Source organism: Sphaerodactylus townsendi, linkage group LG07 (assembly GCF_021028975.2).
Source record: "Sphaerodactylus townsendi isolate TG3544 linkage group LG07, MPM_Stown_v2.3, whole genome shotgun sequence".
Classification (NCBI taxonomy): Eukaryota; Metazoa; Chordata; class Lepidosauria; order Squamata; family Sphaerodactylidae; genus Sphaerodactylus; species Sphaerodactylus townsendi.
In genome coordinates, this window is record NC_059431.1 from 95741869 (window position 1) to 95754289 (window position 12421).

Genomic DNA, 12421 nt, shown 5'->3' on the forward strand with positions numbered 1-12421 from the left:
CGTTTCCGCCAGTTGCTGAGTCACCTTTTTGGGGAGAATGGGAATAAGACCAGGCTCATCTCTTGCATCTCATGCTCTCTGTCTCTGTTTTCCATCCAGCGTGGATAAGAAGGGGAATGTTCACTACCTTATCAAATGGAGGGATCTGCCCTATGACCAGGCCTCTTGGGAAAATGAGGAGGCCGAAATTCAGGATTATGACATCTACAAGCAGGGGTATTGGAACCACAGGTAAGAATGTGGAAGGGATGAGAGAGTCTTATGATTGTTAGTGTGAATAAAGACTATTGCTCTTCTCCCATCTGTCTGTCTGTCTCTTTCTCTGAAAGGATTAGTGATTATTTACCTTTCACATGGAGCCAGCATGGTGTAATGGTTAAGAGCAGTGGACTCTTAATCTAGAGAACTGGGTTTGATTCTCCACTCCTCCACATGAGTGGCAGACTCAAATCTGGTGAATCGGGTTGTTTTCCTGCTCCTACACATGAAGCCTGCTGGGTACCCTTGGATAGTCATAGTTCTCAGAATTCTCTCTGCCCCACCTACGTCACAAGGTGTCTATTGAGGTGGGGGAGATATTATAAGTCACTTTGAGACTCAAGGTACAGAAAAGCAGGTAATAAAACCAACTTTTTCCTTTTCCATAGACATACTCTTTTTATGTTATCTTCAGGTGTTATTACTGATCAGAGTTTGTTCAGCCTGTGTGTGGCTTTTTTTTTTTTGCACAGGGAATTAATGAGGGGTGAAGAGGGAAGACCAGGCAAGAAGATAAAGAAGGTGAAGTTGCGGAAACTGGAGAGACCTCCAGAAACACCAACCGTAGATGTAAGTTTTCCCTTATGAGGTGGCGGAGGTGCAAGAAGGAAAGTGGACATAGATTTGCTGTGCGGTTTGTGGCTTCAGGGTGGGGGAACTGCATGGTGCGTCCAGATGCTCTTTCACGCTGAAGGGAGATCTGTGCCATCATGGCAAGCCTGCGAAAGAGTGCATCCTGTGGACATTTGGCCCCCAGCCAGTTTTGTTGTTGCCAGGTAGCCACAGAGGCTCAGCCTTGGCTCAGCCTGGAGTGCAGGGAGATCGCTCGGCTCTGGGCCTGCTTCTCTCCCAATGTCTCTCCCAAGCAAGCTCAGTCAGGAGGATGCAGAGAGAATTGGTTGTGATGCCTTCTATGACACTAAAGATTATGGGGAAAGAGTCGAGTGCAGCATCTCTAATTTGCTGGCCTTGGGTGAAGGGGAGATGTGTATTCAACCCTAAACTCCTTGGTGGAAAGTCAGGGTAAAAGAAATGACATGAAAATATGTTCCCTGTGATTCTGGTCATGCCCCAGTTGCATGTCACAAATGGGAGGCCCAGGCCCTGGATAATTTGGATGCTACACATATCCTTCCAAAAATCAAAGCTAGGTGCTGTCAGATGTGCTTGGTGTTGTGTAGAAATGAATTTCTGATATCTGTATACACAGCAGTGTAATGATGAGGTTGTGTGGCTCAAAATTATAGAAGACTGGTATGTGAACTTTATATATTTAAAAATCAGGATGCTGAACACATTGAACCCTGCATGGATAATTTTCCCCCCTAACTGCTCCAGGTGTCATGGTTCTTAGATCAGGGAGCTATTGACCGTTATCCCATTACACACAAAAAGGATATTGAAATTGACTGTGGCTGGCTTGGGATATAAGCTCCTTTCAGTTAATATTGCTTGGGATGTGAGTTTGTTTTGTTGAGTCCTTGAATGGGGACTTCGCACGTTGAGCCGGCAGAGCAAGCTCTGGCCGTTGTCCCTGCTTGGAGGAGCAGCCATGAGACAAGACTTCTCTTTCCCACTTTTGCAGCCAACCGTGAAATATGACAGACAGCCTGATTACCTGGATGTGACTGGAGGGACCCTGCATCCATATCAGCTGGAGGGTCTGAACTGGCTGCGGTTCTCCTGGGCCCAGGGCACTGACACCATTCTGGCTGATGAAATGGGTTTGGGCAAGACGGTACAGACAGCTGTGTTCCTGTATTCGCTGTACAAAGAGGTGAGTTGCTGTTGCAGCTTGAAGTGTGCCTTGAACCACCTTCCGAATGTGTTCTTCCCTCAATCTTAATGTTGCTGTATCTGCCCACAGGGACACTCTAAAGGACCATTCCTAGTTAGTGCACCCCTGTCCACCATCATCAACTGGGAAAGAGAATTTGAGATGTGGGCCCCAGACATGTATGTGGTTACTTACGTCGGGGACAAAGACAGCCGAGCCATTATCCGGGAGAACGAGTTTTCCTTTGAGGACAACGCTATCCGTGGGGGAAAGAAGGCTTCCAGGATGAAGGTATAGATGGCTAATTGATGTGGGTCAATTCCCATTTTTGCATGCTTCTGAGTGGTTAAGAATATCAATCTGGGATCCAGGAAACCCTGGTTCAGATCTCCACCCAGCTACAAAAGCTCACAGGGTGATCTTAGGCTGGTCACACAGACTCTGCTTAATCTCCCTTACAAGCTTGTTGTGAAGATAAAGTAGAGAGGAGAAGTGATGGGGAGAAAGGCCGGGCATAAATAAATAAATAAGACAAGGTCCTAGAGGTTTCAGTAAATAATGGAAAGCTATTGTGGCCCGCTTGGGTTGTGTTGTAGCTCATTCTTTATGTTTGATTCATTTTTCTGGTCTCTGCAGAAAGAGGCGTCTGTGAAATTCCATGTGTTGCTGACTTCTTATGAGTTGGTCACTATTGATATGGCCATTCTGGGCTCCATTGACTGGGCCTGCCTCATAGTGGATGAAGCGCACAGACTCAAGAATAATCAGTCCAAGGTAGGGACAGAGTCTGCACTTCCTGTAGTTTTTCCCTCGGGGACTTGCCCAGATCAGAAATTTCTTCTTGAACTGATGTCATTTAACCAAACAGTCCTTTGTAACTACTTACACCATCTCTGTATGTGTGTTTATCTCCCGTTTACTCTAGAAGCTTTGCTTTCCCCCCACTCTGCATTGAGTTGCTGTGCAAACTTTTGTGCATTATTAAAGCTTTGCTGGAACATTGCATGGGTATTTTTACCAATGAGATGGAATACTTAAAAAACTGAGTTTATCTGAAAGCTTTGATTTAACGAAAACAACAAACTGCCATCTTTTTTGTTTCCTCTGTGTTGTCTTCGGACGCTGTAATGCTGCACATGTGGAATCAGTCCATGTTCCAAGCAGAACACTTGCCTGAAGAGTGAAAAGAACAATTTGTTTTCCAAATTTTTTTACCCTAGCTATCAAATTAGAATATGAATGTTAAAATACTGTCTCAAAAGACATTACAGCCAACAAACACAAATATCACTAAAACAAAACCAGAGCTAAAATAATACAAAACACTGAAATAATTAAAACTTCGGGGGAGAAGGAAGGATTACTGGGGGAACACCAAACGAAACAAAGAAGCCTTCACCCGCTGGCAGAAGATTGCAACAAAAGGGGGCAGGTGAATCTTCCTGGGGAAAGAGTTCCAGAGATTAAGTGCCACTATCAAGAAGGTCCTGGGTTGCTACTTGCTTAATGTCAGGTGTACAATAATGAATTGGATGATTCTTGACCACCTCTCCTTTCTCCCCTGCCCCATTCTTCCCATGCTCTTCTCAGTTTTTCCGGGTTCTGAATGGCTACTCTCTTCAGCACAAGTTGCTGCTCACGGGGACTCCTTTGCAGAACAACCTGGAGGAACTCTTCCACTTGCTTAACTTTCTGACGCCAGAAAGATTTCAGTAAGTCGTGCATGTATCCGGCTGTTGATTAAATGGCTCCCCAGCCAAGGAGTAACTTTGTCCTAGTCCCTTCCATTTGTCTAGCTTTTAAATACCTTATTGAATCTGTAACTTCCCTTTCCTGCTTGCGATGCACATAAAAGTATGCATGTTCAAGCAAGGTCCTGAAATGTATTTATACCCTGCGTACAGAGACAAAACTGGTTTCTTCTAACCTGGAAATCTTTTTAAAGAATAACTAAAATGTACAGATTAAAAATAATGGGGTGAACCAGTAGGAAATAGGACACAGCCTTAGAATGTTCACTCTTGTTCTTTCTGTTTTTATATGGCTTCATCTGTTGGGTTGGTAGCACACCTGCAGCAGGTACACCATCCCAGCCTACCTCCCTTGTGGTTGCCTGGATCACCAGTCCCTTTTGGGCCAGCCCAGGTCCTTCAGTGCACTTCTGGGCAGATGGTGCCAGCTGCAGCTTTTGGCTGGCACTTTTTCCTGTCTTCTGCACTCCCCGAATGTTCCTCTGAATTTTCTTATAGCAACTTGGAGGGCTTCCTGGAGGAGTTTGCAGACATCGCCAAGGAGGATCAGATCAAGAAGCTTCACGACATGCTGGGTCCGCACATGTTGAGGCGCCTCAAGGCTGACGTCTTCAAGAACATGCCTTCCAAGACTGAGCTGATTGTCAGAGTGGAACTGAGCCCTATGCAGAAGTGAGTGTGGTGGGAACGCTCCATCCCGAGCAGCTTTCTTTGTTGAGCATATTGATGCTAAGAAGGCAGAGCCAATTGTGTCCTTCCTGTGCTGGTTGTTTCTGGGTGCTGATTGGAACTAATTTCTGATGTACCCAGTTTCTGCTGTCCCTTCTGACCTGAATGCATGCGTGAGGTGGACCATGGAAATAGGGAGGGGAGGGTAATACTGATGCCAAGTATGCTAGAAGCATATCTCTTGTGGAAGGTTAAAAAATGCATTGTCCGCTGTTTTCACAGAAAGTACTACAAATACATCCTGACAAGAAACTTTGAGGCGCTGAATGCCCGGGGTGGTGGTAACCAAGTGTCTCTTCTCAACGTGGTCATGGACCTTAAGAAATGCTGCAATCACCCCTATCTCTTCCCTGTGGCTGCCATGGTATGTTTCAGTTTTCCCTTAGTATCTTCTTCCGTGCTTTCAGTTCACAGTGTGTGTGTATTGCAGTGGACCTTTGGGTTTGTTCCCCTGTTATGCAGGTTGGTTTCTTCTGGTCTGTCAGCCAATTCTGATTATTATGGTTATGAGCAACTAACTGCAGCTATTGCTTAAAAGCTTGGTTGGGTGAAACTTAGCGAAAGTTAAGCTTGAATGCAGTCAGCAGAGTGGCAGTTTTATCACATGATGGTCACATCTTCAAACTAGTGTCTCTAATAGGCCTTTTGTTTCTCACTGTGCTCTCTTTGATGGAGTCAGCTGCTTTTTTCTGTGGGCAACAGCATAGGGGTGAGATGACTTTCCCTAAGCTTTTACTAATACATGACAGAGGCACAGAACAAATAAAAGTACCTCCAGGATAAACTAGGCTCTCTTACATTTGGATACAGGGGAAGAGTGATGACTTAGATGTAGATTTTTTGCTTGGCATTCAGAAGGTCTGAGGTTCAGTCCTGGACATCCAGTTAAAAGGAGCAGGTAGCAAATGATGCACATTCTTCTATGCGTTCCTTTTTTTTAAACACCCAGGAAGCGCCAAAGATGCCCAATGGGATGTACGATGGGAGTACACTGATCCGGGCCTCTGGAAAGCTGCTTCTGCTTCAGAAGATGTTGAGGAACCTCAAGGAGGGTGGCCACAGAGTGCTGATCTTTTCCCAGGTACCCAAGAGCAACAGGTCCTTTCTGCGGCTGGGTCTGTTGGAGAATATGGCTCTGCAGTGGGTGTACGTGCGGGTGGGTGGGTGGATTTCTAGGCCATAACTGAAATTTACATCTTGGGCCACAGATGACTAAGATGTTGGACCTGTTGGAGGACTTCCTGGAGCATGAAGGCTACAAATACGAAAGAATCGATGGCGGGATCACTGGAAATATGCGCCAGGAAGCCATTGACCGTTTTAACGGTATGGAGAAGGGCACATTTGTTATCCTGGCTCCTCCCCAGCTTTGGTGGGGTTGATTGCTTGACATAGTGACCCTGTTCAGTATGTTCTCCAGAGGAAAAGTGGGTGCTGGGTGTTCCAAAGCAGTAATAGATTACTATTTTTTTCTTTCTTCTCAGCACCTGGAGCTCCGCAGTTCTGTTTTCTGCTCTCCACTCGAGCAGGGGGTCTCGGCATCAACCTTGCCACAGCAGACACTGTGATCATCTATGACTCTGACTGGAATCCACATAATGACATCCAGGTGAGTCTGAACTGGCAGGCAGAAAAGAAGCAGGGGGAATAAATTGGCATAAACATGTGAGCCATGGTAGATGGAGAAGCTGAAGAACTCCAAGAAAGAGAACTGATGACTCACTGCTGATTTTATTTTGTTTGTTTCCCAACTGCTTTCCCGCTCATCCCCCCTCCCCTTGATCAGGCCTTCAGCCGGGCTCATCGAATTGGGCAAAACAGGAAGGTGATGATCTACCGCTTTGTGACTCGAGCCTCTGTGGAAGAGCGCATCACACAAGTGGCCAAGAAAAAAATGATGCTGACACATCTGGTTGTGAGGCCAGGGTTGGGTTCCAAGACAGGGTCGATGTCCAAACAAGAACTGGACGACATCCTCAAGTTTGGCACTGAAGAGCTTTTCAAAGATGAAGCCACTGAGAGTGGTAAAAATCTGCGCAACGCAATACAAAGTGAGTAACAGGGCTGATTCTCCCATGGTCAATTCAGCTGTGGCCCTAGTTTCCCAGATACAGCAAATCTCTCTCCCCCAGGTGATAACAAGGATGGTGAGGACATCAGTGTCATCCATTACGATGACAAAGCCATTGAACGCCTGCTGGACAGGAACCAAGACGAGACAGAGGATGCTGAGCTTCAGGGCATGAACGAGTATCTGAGTTCCTTCAAGGTGGCCCAGTATGTTGTGCGCGAAGAGGAGATGGGTGTAAGTATGTGCTGTCCGCCTTGTGTATCTTGATTCTGCCATTTCCTGCCACAAAGCTATTGAGAGCAGAGGCCAGAAGGGGCCCATCGGAAGGGGGGGGGGAGGCTGGAGACTTAGACTGTTTCGTTCCTGTGGCAGGAGGAAGAGGAGGTTGAGCGGGAAATCATCAAACAAGAAGAGTCGGTGGATCCAGACTATTGGGAGAAGCTTCTCCGTCACCATTATGAACAGCAGCAGGAAGACCTAGCCAGGAACCTGGGGAAGGGCAAGCGCATCCGCAAGCAAGTCAACTACAACGACGGCTCCCAGGAGGACAGAGGTAGGGTGTATGTGCGTATTTTCGGGCATGCACAGTGAGAGAAAGAGACAATAAGGAAGTGGACCTCAAAAGGCAAGGGGTGTGTGTGGGGATTCAAATAGCTTATTTGGGCAATCCTTGACACGGAGACATGTGAGTGTACAGAACGCTTATTGATGCTGAGCAGGTCTGGGGAGTCTTGTGTGTTCACCTTAGATCAGATCCTGCGATTTAAATACATTAATAATAATTCTTTCTTTGGGTTTTTTCAAGACTGGCAGGATGACCAATCGGATAATCAATCAGATTACTCTGTGGCCTCTGAGGAAGGAGACGAAGACTTTGACGAGAGGTCGGAAGGTGGGTTTTGTAGGACTGTGGAAATTTGTGCCCGGAACCACTGGGGAGGGCTATGTGAGAGTGGATGGCTTCTTTTTTTAGCGCTTTTCCTCCTGTGACTTAACATGACTTATTCACTCTCCCTTATTAATCTCTTCTGCTCTCACCTACCTTATTGCCCCTCCAGCTGCTCGCCGTCCCAGCCGCAAAGGCCTCAGGAACGACAAAGACAAACCGCTCCCTCCACTGCTTGCTCGTGTGGGAGGGAACATTGAGGTGAGTGGCAACTTGTATTGGATCATTGGTGCCTGTGTACTATGGGCTGCCCCTTAATCTTTCTAAGCCCGCTTTCTTTTCTCAGGTCCTCGGCTTCAATGCTCGCCAGCGGAAGGCCTTCCTTAATGCCATCATGCGCTATGGGATGCCCCCTCAGGATGCCTTTACCACCCAGTGGCTGGTGCGGGACCTCCGTGGAAAGTCAGAAAAGGAGTTCAAGTGAGTCTTCTGAGCAGGGCTGAAGGGGAGGGTGGGAGTAACTTCTCCATCCATGGGTGAAGGAGTCTTTGTAGGAGACAGCACCTCCTCCTTAGGGAACATGCACATTTTTACAAAGGTTTCTGTCCTCCAAAAGAGCTGAATCCCTGGCCTGCTACATTTAATTTAATTTATGTATGTTATAATTCATTTATATTCCACCTTTTCTCCCCAATGGGGACCCAAAGCTGCTTATATAATTTTCCTGTTCTCCATTTTATCTTCCCAACAATCCTGTGAGGTGGGCCAGGCTGAGAGTGACTGGCCCAAGGTCACCCAGCAAGTGTCCAAGACAGAGTGGGGATTAAAAGCTGTGTCTCCCAGATCCTGTTCCAACACTGTGCTGGACAGGCTTCCTCAATGCTGCCTTGAGCCCATCTTACCCAAACACTCAAAAATATGAATTCCCTTTTCCATCTTCCTGCTGCCCTCAGCAACGGTGGGGACAAAAGTGAATAATTTATTTTGCTCCCAGTTGGAGACGCCTCCCAAAGGCAACTGCTGGGGCTGAGCCAAGCCACCGAAGTCCAGTCCTGTTCATATATCTGATCCCCCTTTCTCTTCCGCAGGGCCTATGTCTCTCTCTTCATGCGCCACTTATGTGAGCCTGGAGCTGATGGTGCAGAAACCTTTGCGGATGGGGTCCCTCGCGAGGGCCTGTCCCGGCAACATGTCCTCACGCGAATAGGGGTCATGTCTCTCATACGCAAGAAGGTGAATATAAAAACTTCCCACCTGCCTCCTCAACACTATCTGATCCCTATGTAGATCCTGGCTGCTGTTTAGGCAACAGCTGATTTCTTAGCAGAAGAGATCTGCTAGATCCAGACTGCTCATACTTTGATTAGCTCTGATTCTGAAGCTTTGCTGTGTCTTTCCCACCAATTAGGTGCAAGAGTTTGAACACGTGAATGGCCGCTGGAGTATGCCGGAATTGGCGGAGATAGAAGAGAACAAGAAGCTTTTGCAGCCTAGTTCGCCTTCCCCCAAAACCCCAACTCCCTCCACGCCCGGAGACACGCAACCGAATACCCCAGCCCCTGTGCCTCCCCTTGGTGAGTCTGAAACTGGAGTGTAATCTTTAACCCGCCCCGTCCAGCTTCCAGCTGCTGCTCCTCCTGCCCAGACTGTGGCCTCGGAGCTTGGGGGCGGACGTAGATGAAATTCCTCTTCATTTAGGAGGGCTTCTGTGGAGCGTGGTGAAGCCTTCAAAGGCTCAAGAGGACATCTGTGTGGAATGCTTGTGTATGTGGTGGCTGACAGTGCTGTCAAGTCATAGCCAACTTAAGGCAACCCTGTAGGATTTTCAAGACAAGGGGTGAACAGAAGGTGGTTTGCCATTGCCTGCCTCTGCATAGCTACCCTGGACTTCACTAGTGGTCTCTCATCCAAGTACCAACCAAAGCCACCCCTGATTAGCTCCAAGATCAGGCCAGCCTGGCCATCCAGGTCAGGGTGTCTGTTGTACAGGAGCGGGGGCACGCCAGAGTAGTGGTGTCTCTTGTGAGCAGAGGGAGGCTTAGAGATAAGATATGAGGAAAAACAAGATTTCTTGCTGAACGCTTCTCTTTCCCATGCCTGTTTTACATGTGGGGTACAGAAGAGGGAGTGAAAGTGGAAGAAGGCGCTAGCGCCAAGGAGCAGGGGGAACCTACGGAGCCAGAGAAGGAGGTCAGCCCTCCTGCCACTGTGGCGGCTGCTCCTGCAGCTGAAAATGAAGTCCCCATGGAGGTGAGCATGTGCCAGGGTTGGCTGGAGGCGGTCCAGTTTCTTCCCTTGGCCTGTCAGCCTTTTGTTAGTGCTTGGAGATGGGTTTCAAGGGCCATTGTTTCCTTGCCGTGTTGTCTGACCTATCTTTGCTGGGGGGGCACTCTACTTCACAAGGTACCTGTTTGCGGGGGGCACTCTGACACACCTGAAAGTTAGATAAAAATAGGGTATAAAAAACAACTGTTCTTCTTTGAGTAGAGCTCCATAGATCATTTTAAGGTTTGTGCAGCACCCAACATTTATCCAAGTGTTAAAGCAATATTTTTCTTATTGAGATCTTCCAGTCTTTTAATTTGTGCGTGCAAACAGTAAAAATTGCAGCATGCCTGTTGGCAAAACAGAGCACATAAAGGTATTTTGAAAGGGTGCAGAGAGGACATCAGATGGATCTTCTTACGAAGGGGCATGTAATCTTCACAGAAAGTTATAGACACTATAAATGTAAAATGTCAGTATGTCAAAATAGATCCATGTTCTGAGTGACCTTGTGTTTCATTGCGGACATTTACCTTTACCACCTTCAGTGTTTCTAGGGTCCATCTAGTATAGTCCCCGTTCTTAACTGCAGCCATCCCTGAGAAGCTTGTCTGTAAATGGAGATGTGGGAAGGTTTTAACTTTCTTATGAGCTGCATTTTTTTAAAAATTAAATCATTTATGCCGCCTTTCCACCCAAATAGGATTTCCAAGGCAATGAACATTAAAATGTTAAAACAGTACATTAAAATATAAGCACGTGGCAGCTTTTTATATTTATCAGTGATACAATTGATACAGCTTCTTACTTAAGCATGCAAGACAGCTAGAAGACTCTCTCTTTTATGGTGGAATATATTTATTAAGACAAATCAGGCATTTATGTAATTTCTTTGCATGAATCTTCCTAAGTATGGTAACCCCAACCAGGGGTCTGCAACCTTCAATTCTCCAGCTGGCTGGGGCTGATGGGATTTGTAGTCCATGAACATCTGGAGAGCCGCAGGTTGCAGACCCTGGACCCAGACACACGAGAAAAACCTTTCTGCAATCTCAGCATTTAGATGACTTCTCTGCTGCTTGAACATTTTGTGTTTTTTTTCTTCTGCTAAATAATTCTTATTTAAACATTTTCAAAACTTATAATCACAATTACCCCTTGAACATTTTGTTGAGAACACCTTTGATGTATACTGCTCTTGTGCCCTCTGGCATTTCTCCCCTATCCCTACACCTACAGCAGGACCCTCCTCCAACAGAGACACACGCGCCCGAGGTTAAATCCCCTGTGAATGCTGTGGATACAGAAGATAAGAAGCCAGATGAACCAGTGGTGAAGGAGGAGCCAATGGAAACAGATAACAAAGGTATGATCATAGCCACATTGTGCCTTGAGGATGCTGGGAAATTTCTGAGTCCTCTTGATTTCCTGTATGTGGAGTTTGTAAAGGTCCAGATGAACTTGGGTTGAAACTTTGCTTTCTCCAGCTCAACAGACCGGGCACTCAAGTTTGTTTTAATTATGTCCTCTTTTACAGCTGATATAGAAAAGGTGGAAGAGAAGGCCCCTGCAGAGCCTCCCAGTGAGCCCCCAACCATCAATCTAGATGAGAAAGGTAAACATGCTGTAAACGCCTGGCAGGAGTACCCAGGTGTCCTCTGAAGTGGATTTAGTTTGGATGGTGTGAGTGAGCTGCCCCCCAGTGAGGTTTTTTCCCTCTGCAGAAGAGAAGAAGGAGGACGAGAAGAAGGATGTGGTGATGCTGCAGAATGGGGAGACACTGAAAGACCCCCCTGAGGACCGGCACAAGAAAGCTCTGAAGCAACGGTTCATGTTCAACATTGCAGATGGAGGCTTCACAGGTACCGGCTGGCTAAGAACGTCATCGCTGCCTGCCGAGATTCCAGGGAGAATATTGTCTGATGTTTCTTTTCCTCTGTTGCAGAGTTGCACTCCTTGTGGCAAAACGAAGAGCGAGCAGCTACTGTTACCAAGAAGACCTATGAGATCTGGCACCGGCGTCATGACTACTGGCTCCTGGCAGGGATCATAAAGTATCCTTTTTTTCTGCAGGACTAGCCAGATTTTATGTGTGCCCTATGCTCGCAGGGGGAAGGGGACTCATTTTATCTCTGCAGCTCCTCCTCTCTGTGTGTATGTGCTTTACATGTGCAGCACATGTTTATTGTTAGTGCTATCCCCCATCCTTTCCCTGGATGTTTGAGAGGACGATACACGAGGCTAGCTCACTTCAGCCTAGCCTACCTTGTAATTCTGTTGTGAAGATAGAACAGGAGAGCAGTGTAAGCTGCTTCGCGATCCCCATCTGGGTGAATGGTGGGGAGAAATGAAATAAATAAAGAAATCCTTGCAACAGTTTGACGAGCAAAGGTTTAATGTTCCCAATGTTCCAGTGTAGTTGCTGGCTGGGATCTGAACCCAGCACTGCCCATATCCAAACACAACATTCTAGCATGAATACATTCTGTTGGTCTGCTGCAGAATCGCTAGATTTAAGTCCATTAGCTCTTTTTGGAGACCAACAAGATTTTCTTTGGAGACCTGACAAAAGAGTTTTGGAGTTTCTAGAAACAAATACTCTGAAAATCTTATGGGTCTCTAAGGTGCTACTAGATTCAAATCTAGCCATTCTGTGGTATGTACTGCAAACATAATATGTGCCT

At 46.7% G+C, this 12421-nt stretch overlaps 1 protein-coding gene and 1 non-coding gene across 6 annotated transcripts in view; both read left to right on the plus strand.

The window, feature by feature from the left end:
* Positions 1–12421, plus strand: part of CHD4 (chromodomain helicase DNA binding protein 4) — a 32439-nt gene that overhangs the window by 10838 nt on the left and 9180 nt on the right. For 4 of the 5 annotated variants that reach the window (XM_048502926.1, XM_048502929.1, XM_048502928.1 and 1 more), the window contains exons 13-36: positions 100–231; positions 732–828; positions 1844–2035; positions 2126–2326; positions 2672–2809; positions 3626–3747; positions 4285–4458; positions 4738–4879; positions 5465–5596; positions 5724–5841; positions 6000–6124; positions 6302–6566; positions 6648–6820; positions 6959–7139; positions 7392–7478; positions 7645–7733; positions 7819–7952; positions 8561–8705; positions 8881–9046; positions 9592–9722; positions 10977–11103; positions 11275–11352; positions 11462–11599; positions 11683–11791. In XM_048502926.1, the coding sequence (XP_048358883.1) occupies positions 100–231; positions 732–828; positions 1844–2035; positions 2126–2326; positions 2672–2809; positions 3626–3747; positions 4285–4458; positions 4738–4879; positions 5465–5596; positions 5724–5841; positions 6000–6124; positions 6302–6566; positions 6648–6820; positions 6959–7139; positions 7392–7478; positions 7645–7733; positions 7819–7952; positions 8561–8705; positions 8881–9046; positions 9592–9722; positions 10977–11103; positions 11275–11352; positions 11462–11599; positions 11683–11791 (3396 nt within the window). The remainder of the gene's footprint in view (positions 1–99; positions 232–731; positions 829–1843; positions 2036–2125; positions 2327–2671; positions 2810–3625; positions 3748–4284; positions 4459–4737; positions 4880–5464; positions 5597–5723; positions 5842–5999; positions 6125–6301; positions 6567–6647; positions 6821–6958; positions 7140–7391; positions 7479–7644; positions 7734–7818; positions 7953–8560; positions 8706–8880; positions 9047–9591; positions 9723–10976; positions 11104–11274; positions 11353–11461; positions 11600–11682; positions 11792–12421) is intronic. The other variant, XM_048502927.1, reaches the window with a different exon arrangement.
* Positions 9083–9220, plus strand: LOC125437354. Its single transcript, XR_007245193.1, has one exon. It is a non-coding gene; the product is annotated as a small Cajal body-specific RNA 11 (non-coding RNA).